We start from the raw sequence: 13,740 nt of genomic DNA, 5'->3' as shown, positions 1-13,740 counted from the left end.
GTGTGTGTGTGTGTGTGTGTGTGTGTGTGTGTGTGTGTGTGTGTGTGAGCGAGCGTGAGCGAGCGTGTGCATGTGCCTGTGAATTTCTGTGTGTTAATGAGGTTGTGTGAGCATGCAGAATCTCATTCATCTCCATCACCCCATTCATTTCCAGGCTGTCCCAGTCACCTCAGCTCTCTCATGATGACACCCACTCCCGGATAGAGCAGTATGCCAGCAGGTACGCATTGCATTCCCCAATCATCATCTCATCATCTCCGATGCCACAACCCACACACATACACGACCTGCTAACTGCATTTAAATGTAGCACATTTAAAAAGCTTCATTATAGAATGAGTAATGTACTTTTAAAGGGAAGTGATGAAAAATGACATTTAAAATAGCATATACTATATTATGCATTGGAAAGAGGGTAAAAAATACAAAAGGAAATCAAATGAAAACCCAAAACCTCATAGATGCACATGTAGTACAATGGTTTAAGGAAACATTTAAAGAATTGTTGTTTTCCTTTGACTGTAAATCATACAAATCCAAATTGTGTTGGATGTCTTTATGAATTGCCCTTGAGCTTCTTGAGGAGATGTTTGCTATTTATTCTCATTACACTATGAAACGAGTTCAACTTTTAGATCAGAATCACAAACAAAGCACGTTCTGTCTATCTATACATTCCAGTATTCATCAAAGAATCCTTTTGGGGAATATAAACTGGCTTTATTGCCGGGACTTTACTGAGACAGAAAGAAGGAGAAAGCAAGTTTACCACAAAAGATAAGAATTTTGAAATCTCTGTCACCAGTAATTATAGCAAAAAAATATATTCTCCAGTTTCCCGTCTGACAGCACCAGAACAACTGAACAATATTTCTATTTCTGTCATGGCCAGGAATCTGTACAAATGAATGCTCCACAAATGTTTAAGTGTACCTCTGAATATGGGATCGTTAATGTCAGCCTCAACCTTTTAATGCGTACACAGTGAAAAACACTGCATCTCTAGATATTATATAATCCTTGAGTGCAGTGGGAATATGCTGTTTTCAGCCGCCTCCTTTAAATGATCCCGCTGTGTACATGCCATTCATGTACACAGTGTGTGATCTGCAGTTAATCATCACCAACATCACCAAACTGGTGTCCTGCTGCACTGAGATGGAAAACCTGTCATGTTTGATATTAAGATAAGTGATCGTTAAGACCCCAAAGTATCACAAATCCCATCGTTCCCCTCGAATGCATCTCTAATCTGTCCAAAGCGTATCTTCTCTAAAGGGAACAAGGGTTACTTTTTTCAAAACAGAACCCGGCGTCCTTCCACAAAAACGCTTTATCATGAAGGCTCTTCTGATGCAGCGCTGCTCTGTCTGGCCTGTAACCTTTCATTGGTCACACACCATTAACCTTCGCTCAGCGTTTTTCCGCCTGCATTGTTTTATCAGCGACGACACAGACACAAGCCTTTTGAATTACAATTTTAACTGAAATCTAGATGCTGACATTGTAGATTATAGCGTAGCTTATAGATTTGCACGGAGAAATGCACACAGTGATGAGGTTTAACCAGTGGTATAATAACTTTAGATATCTCCCTCCATGCATATTCTATCACAGTTCAATTTCATCCTCAAGTTTAGTGTGTGAATCGTGTTCTTCATCTGCTGGACAAACCCTGCTGCCTCCTCGTTACATTCAGTAAATAGAAATACAGGCTTAGATCTGAGGAACCGGCCTCATTAGCATGGCAGCTTTGTCTGAATATATGACCAGAAAAAAACAGTTCCCCCATGTGCACACACACACACTCACAAAAGATATGATTGTGCACACACATACTAGACCACAAAGACATATTTGGTCATTCGTCATCGAGACTACATTCTTTTCAATTTTTATTGGTGTGCTACTGTGGTGTTGAGATCCTCATTTGTTGACATCGCTGCTCTGCATTTTGATGAGATGATGACGGCGTTGAAATGTCTCAGTTTTAACGGGTAATTTAAGTGTCAGCCACTGATGAGGGTTTCTTTTCCTCAGGTTGGCCCAGATGGAGCGCTCCAACGGCTCTCTGCCCACAGACAGCAGCTCAGCCACGGGGAGCATGTAAGCCACCACTGGTCATTTCTACACTTTGTATTTGTTTCTATGTTTCCTTCAATTATTGTTTCACAGATTTCCTTCTGAATGCTGCTCACATATCATACATTTTCATTATGTTCATATACACGGTACATATGCACCTTATCAGAAAATCTTCCTCCAGATGATTAATGCATTCCAGCCAACAACAACATAATTTGATGGAGGAGTCAAGTAAACTCTAAGACATCTTCCTGTGCACTGTTTACCCATCAGGGCAGCCCAAACTCTTGCCTTCCCCACTTTCAGTGTATTAAAACCAGCCAAAGAAATAAGGTGTCTGTCCGCTTTGCTGAAAAACAATCAAGAGAGAGTGGGTGAGAAATGAGGATACTTTTGAGAGAGCAAAAGAAATGTGGATTGAGGGGGAAAAGACAATGGGATGTGGTTGAATTCAGCAGGGAAGGACGGGGCTTTTGTAGAACTGTAATGGATTACAGTGCCAACAATGAGAAGTGAGAGTGATTGGTTTCAGGATCTCTGATAACGATCAGTTATCTTTGATCAGAGGAGATGAGGACATGGCAAAGAAGAAATCACAAAAAAAGGAGGGGAAAGCTGATGAGGTGCACAAGGTCTGAAGTTTCTGGTGTGTGTGTGTGTGTGTGTGTGTGTGTGTGAGTGTGACGTGTCTTCTGCAAGCCATTCGAGTTGAAGGGCATATTTTTCCCTTTTCCTAAGTGAGATCCAAATCGGGGGAATGAGCTCTTGAGATTCAAATGCCCTTTGAGCTCATGGTCACACTTGTTCAAACTAAAACACACACACATGGGCTCACACTTTTCCCTCTGTTCTTGTCTTTGGGGGGAATGACTTTTCGTTCTGATAGCCTGCTTTGATAAGACACTTGTAGATCACAAGATTTCCCAGATCATAGATCATTATCGTACTTTTGGAAATTAGCTGTGTGTGAAATTAATTTGTGCATGAAAATGTAACCGATACGAAGAGGGGTGCAGAAGATGTTGTTTTTTCTCTCAAGAATTCCAAGTAGCACAAAGCCAAAAGTGTTGTAAAGTCTGCACCTGGAGAGAGAAGCGATTCCCTGTATGGCATGTAGGAAAGGAAAAACAAGTTTTGGTATTTTCAAATAGAACATTTCTAATAACAGGAGTACTACACATGGGAGGACGGTTGAAACCTTTGAGAATCTTGAGTGAAGATGAAATGAAGCATCAACAAGCTTCCTTCTGTCGTAGGTTGCGTCCCCTGCTGATGTGCCTGCATCACGTGGACCACTGCTCTCATGCTCTACCTTCCTCCAACCTTGCCGTGTAGAATAGAGCTTTTAGAAACACAAGTGTTCGATTGAAGACCCCCAAAAAGCTCTCTTTGCTTTTCAACTGATCAATACAACGGCAGAGGAAGGAAAAGACACAATGTGTTGGTGAGCACGAGAAGGTGGATTTATTTTTCCTCTCCGAGCTTTCGTAATGCGGGACAAACGCATTATCCCCACTCCTCCTTTGTACTCTTATTTAAGAGAAGAAGCCATTATCTTTGCCAGCTCTGACATAACACTGACGCTCGGTGTGTAGAGCGCTAATGATATGAGGGAGATGATGGTTTGATGAAGCCTAATGGCTTTAACAGCAGAGGGGAGAAACACCCACCAGGGCACATTTAGAACATAATCATAGTTCTTCTGCTTTCACTCACTTTCACGTCGGTGTCATTTCTGTAAGATTTGCATTCGGATTTACTGCAAAACAGCCACAATGTAACTGTGAAGATAAAAAAAGTGTGCCATGCACCAAGAAAAGGGAATTTAAATGCCAATCAGTAAAAATACCAGAACTAATGCGTTTCTCCAGCACACGTCTTTGACAAGAATGGTTTTATACTTATCAGCATGTGATGCAGTATAGCACCCGTGTGCGTACTGCATATGTCACATTCCCAGAAAAAAACAACCAATAATTTTTGATGTGATGCAAACACACGTTTGGTTATTATCATATATGACATTTATAACAATGCTCTCAATAAAAAAACACTTGGAGTCTAGGACACGATATACACTTTTATTTATTGCAACTTTTTGAACAGTGCCACTAATTAGGCAGCAAACAAATAAACAAAAGAAATTACATTCAATTAGTCTGCTGTTAGTATTTGTTGGTTGTGTCCAGGATAATTAACATTTTGGAATGGAGTCCTGCACTTCATTTTAACAGAGACCAAAATAATGTTGAGATCTTCAGAATGACAATTGGTACTTGTTAAAATCATCATTATAGCGCGCTTCATTTTCAATGAATAATAAAAAAAAGGCTAATTTACCATTCAAGCTATTTGCAAGTCAGCTGTGTTATAAACTTGCTCACTAAAATGTTACTGTGCTGCAATAAAATGTCCTTCACAGTAGTTGTGAATGAAGGATGAGCTGTCTTCAAAAGGCCAGAATCCGACTGTAGCTCTGTTTTTATACAGCAACATGTCCATCGAGCGCTACTTTTAAGGAAAAGGTAACTTGTAAAAATAGCATTATTGTGCTTTATAGATACCACTAAAGTAAAACAGCCCACTCAGCCCTATCTCTTCTCAAAAGAGGAGGCTTTACATTGTGTTGTCAGACTCCTCGGCCATGAGTCCTTCCTCTTCCTTCTAAAGGCCTTTGGTTTGGAGTGGTTGATTGTCTTCCCTCTCTTTTTCTGAGATTTATTATTTTCCGCCTACAGCTGATTTCACCCAAGCCTCTTTGTCTGTTACACCGCTCCATCTGGTTGTTTGTGTGGAGGACACACACATAAATGGTCTCGGTGCTTGTAGAAGGTTCCTTTCTGGCAGTGTTTGAGCTTATGAAAACATGCATAGTGGAACATGGATGACTGCATTTGCCAATTACATGCATGTTTGGCTTTTGGCTTGTATTTCCTGATTGCTCATAGCCTGCAAACACTGATTTGGACTCGCTGCCAGCTGTGCAGTGATATCAATAATTAGTATGTATGTGAGAAAGCTCTAGAGATAAAGTGTGTGTGTGTGTGTGTGTGTGTGTGTGTGTGTGTGTGTGTGTGTGCGAGCGCTAGTGGTTTCAGTGCTTGTATAGTTTTTGTCCTGTATTGCTTTCTTCTAAAAGGGAATCCTTAATTAGTTATGTTGCCCATTTTGTCTGACCTCCAGCCAAAGCACAATGTTGCCATCGATGCCTCGGGACGTCACAGAGGAACTAGACTCCCCACTTCGCTTTTTAGTTTGGTTATCTCTCGCTTTCCAGTCTTTCCCCCAGTGTTGTCCCCTTTTTTCTTGTCTTTTGATATTTTGCCCTTTTATTTCTGTCCCTCTCCCTTTCATTTCTCCAGCCCTATTCTTTTGAAACCTCCTTTCATCATGTCCCCGCCTTTCATCATTTTAGTTGTGGTCTACTCATGATTTACCTTTGGGCCCAGGAAACCTTCAGATTGAACACTAAGCTCGTAGGTAAACATTGAAATACTTTTCTTTTTTGAAGCCCTGCAACATAAATATTACACCTGGACTTTACTGTGATCAGTCCCCAAATGTGGAAGTCCCACAGGGAGGGAGATTTAAACATCTCACCAGAGGGGAGAACTGAAAGACTTGTCTTTATCTCTCATCATTTCTCTCTGAGCTCAGTCTTGGCAGTTGATTGTGCTATTCAGCTTGAGAGGAGCAGCTTGCTTTGTGATATTTCAGCAAGGCATCAGGCCCGGATACTATTGTTTTTGGATAGATAAGACTGGTAAAGTACCCTAAGCCAAGCTCACCAAGCGCCACACTCATAGTCACAATACACAATGTAGCTAATATCCTCTGCATTCATCACTATTATTCTGTCCTTTCACTGCACTTCCTCTTTCTCCCAGTATTCCAGAGCAGGTGGTTTGTGAGCCAGCTCTGCTTCCCGTAGTGCCCATCTCCGCATGTAATGATCCCCTTCCTGCTATCCTCTGGGCTCCCGTTGCCTGCCATAATGTCCTGCTGCAGCTTCCTTTTGCCAGGGACCTGACTAATTGGCCACTCAGTTTGTGCAGGACCCCGGTCCCCAGCAGACAATAATGCCACCATTGGTTAAGTTTCTCTACAGAGAACTAGGCCTTTCTTCATCATCCCTGTCTCCCTTGTTACAGCATACCCATATTTCAAATGTGTGTGTGTACGTGTGTGTTGGTTTATTGCTGCATGTTGCTGCAGAGTGTAATTTGACATTCTGTCAGCTTTCTCTGTCATTCATCAGTAACCCAGCAGTCACAGCATGGCTTCACTCTCCCCGATAGTGAAATTAGTGAATAACTACGTATAATACTGTATGTGCATGCATACTATAAAAGTTAGATGTGTAATAAAAAGGCTGCATAGGAAAGAACGGTATCAAAAGGCAAGGGAAGACCTACTGGTTACATGAGACAAAGAAGCAGTGGAATAAAAATGAGTTCCCTGTATGGAAAGTTTAATTCATGTCTCTTTCATTGTTTTAAAACTCATAAACTATATGAAAAGGTTGAACTCGACACAAATCCTGTTCCAGAAAGAAAAGAACTCTCTAAACATATGCTTCAAATCACACGGGCAGCTTGGGCTGGTTGATGGAAGGCTACTGGCTCTGCATATTGTTCCTTTTATGTGAAAAGAGGTGACAGCCTCATTCTGTGTACCTTTCATATCTGTCCAAAATAGTATAATTACTGTCATCTCTGAGAAAGAAAAAGCATCCTATACGTAAACTCTGGTATACATGTGGTGATAATGGCATTCTGAAAATTTTCTGAATGCTCATTGATCGTATCCTTTGGTGAAATTCAAGGGTGTCTTGTGTAAAAACCGGAGACATTTCAGTTTGCCAGCTTGCTCTCCGGAGCGTGTTTGATTAACTTACTCATTATAGCCAGGGATTATGCACTCACTTATGGTCTGGCCTCGATAAGAGTCTGTGAAGCAAGTTCATAGCGAGTCACTGCTTCTTCTAAAAGGTGCCAAGAGTTCCTGCCTGGATGTCACTGATTTGAGGTGTGACTTAAAGTACAGCACAGTTTTCAGCTCACAGAGGTCAATGCAGTGTTCTGTCATTGAAGCAGCTGACTTCACAACACGTTAAGCAAATAAGGAACAGCTCGCTGGTCATTACTATTAGCGATGTAAAGGAAGTTGCACCAACCTAAACTAAATGACCTGCCGTTTGCTTTAGGTAAACGGAAATACAGTATCTATTAATTGAAGGATAAATCCCTTGTATTACAATCTGGATCGTTAGGCACCCGCTCCTATTGGTTTTAGTATCCTTGTGCTCCAAGTTAACTGCTATGATCTGGAAAGGCAGCGCAACCGGAGGAAGAAATGCAAGCATTCAGGTGATCTGACCAGGATAGGCAAACAGTAACATGTCCTCCACGATTTTTACCGTAGTTACTGTAGTTTTGCACGCACACAGTTTTCTGTGCAATGATGGATCAGTCATTGGTCATCAGCTCACCATCACTTTCAGACTAAATCTTTTTGATCATCTGGTCAAACTGTTGGTTAGTTTATTGTCTGCACGCCTGTGTTTCTGTCATTGTTAGATTTTGGTCACAGCCGTCTTGTGCTATAGTGAGTAACATGTTGTCATAACCAACAGAAACAATGGCCAAAGCTGCAGAAATATCTCCATTTCGAGCTGTCAAACTGGCTCTGGAAATTAAAGTCACTCAAGCAATTGAAAGGATTATTAAATAAACGTCTGCCATCTTTTTTTTGTGCTTGTGTGATTGTCATGTTTTAGTCTTCAAGCCTCAGGTTATGTTTCAGGATGAAGGTGACAGCTGGGCTTTGGCAAGACGTGCCAGCCCCTTTCAGGTCACCGAGATAGCACATAAAGAGATTGACACGTACACACGCATACCGATACACAACGGCAGCTATTTCTCCTTCTCTCCCTCCATATCTTTCCATCTGTCTGCCAGGCTTATTCTCTTCTCGGCTCCTTCCATCTCCACACAGCCCTCCCTTATTCCAGTTATCAGATAGTAGAGACACATCTGTCTTCCGCCGTGGATCGCAGCGTGTACAGCGTAGCAGACCCACAAAAGCTGAAGATCTTACATATCATGGCAGCTAGCACAATCTTTGTTTAGATTAGGTTCTTTTGAAGCTGTCGTTTCTATTTGTATTGACAGTGAGATGTCTTTTTTTCTCTTGAAAAAAGAGAATTAAACGCTGTAGATTAAAGGCAATTTCCCCCACCGATTTCCCCCAGCTGTAATCAGTAATCAGTTTACTGTTATAAATAGTAGACAGGCAGAAACTAGAAAAACAGACGTTTAATCCATGTAATTATGGACTGTAAATAATCTGAAAGAAGTTTATCTTCTTCAAAAAAATAGATTAGAATGCTAAGTAAATCGATTTCTATTGATCTGCTTGTTTTTTTACGGTAGATTATTTGTAGCTCCTTACTAAACCTAATTAGCCGAAACCGGTATGAAGTGAAGGCGTCACAAATGTTCTTTCTGTTATGCAGTTTGTAGAGCATTACTGTGCTATATGGTCATTTCTAAGCGTCCATTCCTAGTTATTTCCAAACATAATGATTTGCAATTAGAATTTCATCATAATTCTTTTAAAGTGCAAAACATTTTCTTTTTTTCCCAGTTGCACATCGTTGCTATAAAAATAAAAGTCCTCCCTCCCTGACTGAACAGGAGGTGAATTGAGCTGAGCAACAGGGACAAGGTGTCATGGCTCCTCGCTCATCACATAACTCTCATAACTCACCTCCGCAGGGACGACGAGCATGCCCTGATCCTGCAGTACTGTCAGACGCTGGGAGGGGAGGTCTCCCCCTGCAGTCAGCCCCAGAGTCCGGCCCAGATCCTGCAGGCCGTGGAGAGGGAGGAACGAGGCGAGCTGGAGCGCATCATAGCCCGTCTGGAGGAGGAGCAGAGGTAAGGCAATAGAAATAATAATTCAGTGACAAAAGAGGTTGTTTAAGACCCAAAATATAGGGGAAATATCACGTATGCTTGGACAATCTTCCGAAAATGGGCAATGGTGTTCACTCGCAGCTTCTTGGTGTCATTTGAGTCCATGTGCTCGTCATTACGCTCCAGTGCACAACACACAAACATCCAGGCACTTCCCGTACCCCCAGTACGTCTCACACGCCAAGTCCCTCCCCGCTTTGATTAGTAAATGCAGATGGCTTGGAGACTGGAGACAGTCACTCTACGATCTATTGTTGCAGTGGTACTTTTTGCACAGCCAGTGGCTTGACTGGAGTGATTTAACACTGATTACTCACATACACAGGCACTCCGGGAGAGTGAGGAGGAGGAGGGAGAGAGCTTTACTGCCAGGCTCATGAATGCCAACTTAAGTAACGCACAGCAGCTTATGGTTCTGCACTGAGAGGGAGCGTGAGAGAGCGTGAGGCGGGACACAAGTGAGAGATTTGGTGGGGGGTCCTTTATGTTTGTCTATCTAATAGTATTTCACTGAGACAGCAGAAAGCAAAGTTAAACATGACTCTGGTATTTTTGTGTGGGGGGTTCAGAGAGGAGATTTTCAGTGATAATAATGCTATTTTGTTTTAATTTTATTAGCACACAAGGGGGAAGCTGGCCAGGGCTAGTATTTGCAGCATGACAAAAAGGCACAGCATTATGTGTAATAATAACATGAAAGGCCCGCTCTCAGGAATGTAACTCCTCTGATCTATTTATACAAGGCTCCCAGGAATACAACACAAGTCTTACTACAAAACAAGCTCGTAAAATATTCGAAGATGGACCCTTAAAAAGCATAATGAAATGATATTGAAGATAAAAATGTACGTGTTACTGCATATACTGTATATACAAGCATACTGTGCATGCACATAGGAATTCTTGTTTATTTATACTTTATATAGTACATTTATTCAAATACATATAGTTGAGTGACAGAAGCATTGGCATGAACATACTGTAAAGTAGACGCATACATGTACATACCGACACCTATGTTCATGTTCATCAAGTAAATCGCTAAAACATGTATACATATACAGACTCAACTTTGCTCTGAAGGAAAACTATGTCCTTCCCCTAAGGACTGTATGTGGGGAGAAAGATGTTTTTTTTAGGACCACAATGGAAATAAGCTCTTGGACTTTATTGAATTTTATCCTTTTGGCAAATATTGTGCAAAGATATGATGCCTCCTGGTGAGGCGGTGCGTATATGATTTATTTATATATGTCATATATTTTTTATATACTGTCAAATAAAAAGAAGGGCTTTTGGGCCTCTGCTAGTCAACAGAAGAGGAATAAATAAATTCTTCCAAAGGTTTTTCCAAAGTCAAATTTAGAATGCAGGACTTTTACTTGTAATGCTGTATTTTTGCATTGTTGTATTGCTGCTTTTCCTTGCAGTGGGTAGATAATCTGAATACTTCTTTGACCTTTGGGTGTGACAGATTTGAGTCGTGTTTCCAACCCTTCTTTCCCAGGAGCCTGCAGAAAGAGTACGAGCAGCTGAAGGAGCAGCACGGCCAGCGAGGGGCCCCTGCTGGAAGCCCCTGGGATTCGGAGGGTTCTTTTGCCCATCCCGATGAGGCTGATCTTCTGGCAGAGGCGAAGCTGCTACGACAACACAAGGGCCGGCTGGAGGGCCGCATGCACATCCTGGAGGAACACAACAAACAGCTGGAGTCCCAGCTCCACCGCCTTCGACAGCTACTGCACCAGGTGACAGAACACTTGTACAGATCTGTTGGACAGTTTTCTCCCAAGAAGCCACAGGTTTATGGCTGAGAGAAGACGGAGGTAGATAGTCATAGACTCATACATCACAAAGATACTGAGTCCCTCAGGTTAGGGTTATTTCTTGCCGTTGTGGACTTTTCCCTGACAACTGCAAAGTGGACTTGTTTGAAATGGATTCGAACTGCAGCTGTGAAGAGGCCTTTTGCAGAAAGAATGGTTGTTTTTTTGGTGCTTAGCAGACAGAAAACAACTTAAACTGTTTACTAATGGATAGTGACTTCAAACCTGAAGTAGCTTAATCACAATTAGGTGATATAAAAGCGTGTTAGTTGTCATTTGTCAGCTCTAGGTATGCTTTTAGTATTCTAGCTGGGGATTTGGTACTAATTTTGGTGATGTTCTTTAAAAGTAAATTTAATCATTATATGTTTTCCTCATGAAGTTGTGTTTTTTCTTAATTGCATTTGGCCAATTGTTGGGGAGCAGTAATCACAATTCACAGACTCACTCTCACACACACACACACACACACACACACACGCACGCTGATACACAATGCCTTTAATGAATTAAAGGATTCTTTCAGAGTAATTTGAATAAATCATCAACATAAATATGAACTTCTGCCCCCAGTAGCCCCCACATAGATGTCCACACATTTTTGCATGTAAACGTGCTAACCCATTCAATTTTTAGTTGTCGTTTTTGTGCCTCTGAATACGAAAACCCGTTCATCAATGCTCAGATTAGATCCTAATCATATGATTTCCATTCCACCCAGGAGTCCAGCATTTGTCTATAGTCCTTCTATCAATACCTTCCATATTTGTTAGTGCCCGGCCTAATTGCTCACAGAGGTTGGATTGTTTGTGCAAAGTGAGAAATGCACAATCCTCAAGCCAAACAAACAAATCAGATTGAACAATATTGGCTCTCTGGTAGCTGTGGAGGCACAGTAATAACTCACAACAAATATGGCCTGAGGAAGGCAGCTGACGTGACTCGGCAGATTTTTAATGGATGAAGATTAACAGTTTGACAGAAATAAGATGCACCCATCCTTCGCCATATTGGAGACTACCCTCCATTTCAAACTTTAGATGTGTTGTAGAAATACTCCATTAAGAGTGTAAAGTCTTGAATAGCAAAAGTCCTCATTAAGTAGTATAATGGCCCCTGCAGTTAACAGTCACATTCTGTCCATCCGGTACTTTAAAAAAAAAAAAAATTTCCTTTACCAATGTCATCACCTCCTGTGTGCCTTTGTTGTATTCACGGAGTAAAGTGATTCTTCTGCTGATTGCAATGGAAAAAAATGCAAACATTAATGGCACAGACAACCACCTGCGTTCACTTAAACACCCCCACACTAAATAACAACGTCTGTTTCCTGACATTTAAGTCCCAGGAGTCCTGATGATATGTCAACATGTCTTTCCATCAACCCCAGCATTACTGCCAAGCCGCAGAATAATAAACCCAGCCAGCTTGATGGCACGCACTAAATTCCCACTCCTAAAGGCTGACCAAAGCCCCGACCTTAGCTATTCTCAGACGAGCCTCAAGACGGTGGCTGCGCTCGAGAGACGTTTCCAACATTTTAGCCTTTTACTAGTGCCAGGGGCACCAGGAGATGAAGGAGGAGAAGAAGAGGAGGGGTGACGAGGGAGGGGAGGGAGGCGACATTGATTTGCAGTAGAAAAGCTGAAGGGAAGTGTGGGAGTCTGCCTTGAATGTCACCAGACATCAAGCTGTCTCTTCTGTACATCAAAGCAACGGAGCGTGTTTGCGCCAATTGATCAACTGTCCACAGTACTTCAGTGACACAATCCTAATATCTAATTGATAGATCGAGATACTGTTTTCTAATGTTTTTCAGAGGAGCTGGGCTTTTTTTTACTGTCATTGTGATATATTTTCATTGGTTTGACAAATTGCTTTCATCAGACTTTCACCATCACCCATGACTTGAAGCTTAATTTGTATCGTAAAGAATGAAAGTCCTCAGTGTAGCTCCGTGTGCAGGCCTAAATTCTGCCCTTTGGCTGAAGTGGTCTTTTCATTGATTCTCAGGGCATCTTGGGGCACAGCAGGTATTTCATAGTCATAGTGAATAGTAATAGAAACCTATAGAACGGTGAGGAAATCTGTCACAGACGAGGCCCTGACCACTGTCTGCTACGGCAGCACCTGTGGCGGCTGCATTGATGTCCGTCACATCAGCCAGAGGAATATCTTTTCGATCTTGTGGCTGGTTGGTCATGACTTCAATTTAAATCGTTAATGTTAGCAGTCTAGGAACCTCTATTGTTCCACTCAATAAAATAACTCTGCATAAGACAAATAGCTCGAAGGATTCTATTCAAATGTCCTTCGGGGTCCTATGATGTGATTGATACTGTAGCATACTGAACTAGTCGGGGAAATGGCAGAGACATGTTTATGAGACAGCCTCATTGTGCCGCCCTCTGGTATTCCCTCGTCTCCGCCTGGCGCTGTGAAGCACAGCTAATTTTGAAGTTGTCAAGCGGAATAATTACGTTACAATAATGGCGTTTTCTTTTTCTGCTGTCTTTCCTCTGTCTCTCTCAGCCGGAGATGGACTCAAGGGTAAATGGAGTGTCCTCTCCAACTGTGCAAGATGGAGGGCCACTTACTGAGAACTCAGGTGAGACACTCAAGCTCGAAAGAGACTTGTATACTCCGACACAAACACACTCCCATTGATCTTGACATAGGAAGATATGGAGTTCAATAACAGGATCAGCAGCAGCTTTTAGCAGGTACACTGGTTCTCTGCAAATGGAAATGTGTTGCTCAGTATCTTATGGAACCATTTTGAAGAGTGTCTGTGGTAACTGAACCGTGTGTGTGTGTGTGTGTGTGTGTGTGTGTGTGTGTGTGTGTGTGTG

The 13,740-nt window shown here is 41.9% G+C and overlaps 1 protein-coding gene across 1 annotated transcript in view; it reads left to right on the top strand.

Annotated features, from left to right (window-relative positions):
- Positions 1-13,740, top strand: part of LOC116398813 (utrophin-like) — a 47,560-nt gene that overhangs the window by 29,259 nt on the left and 4,561 nt on the right. The window contains exons 13-17 of the mRNA XM_031875470.1: positions 155-220; positions 2,041-2,106; positions 8,865-9,026; positions 10,573-10,810; positions 13,421-13,496. Coding sequence (XP_031731330.1) covers positions 155-220; positions 2,041-2,106; positions 8,865-9,026; positions 10,573-10,810; positions 13,421-13,496 — 608 coding nt within the window. The remainder of the gene's footprint in view (positions 1-154; positions 221-2,040; positions 2,107-8,864; positions 9,027-10,572; positions 10,811-13,420; positions 13,497-13,740) is intronic.

The sequence above is a fragment of the Anarrhichthys ocellatus genome, unplaced genomic scaffold, assembly GCF_004355925.1.
Source record: "Anarrhichthys ocellatus isolate YVR2014 unplaced genomic scaffold, GSC_Weel_1.0 scaffold91, whole genome shotgun sequence".
Taxonomy (NCBI): Eukaryota; Metazoa; Chordata; class Actinopteri; order Perciformes; family Anarhichadidae; genus Anarrhichthys; species Anarrhichthys ocellatus.
This window is presented reverse-complemented; position numbering and strand designations above follow the sequence as displayed.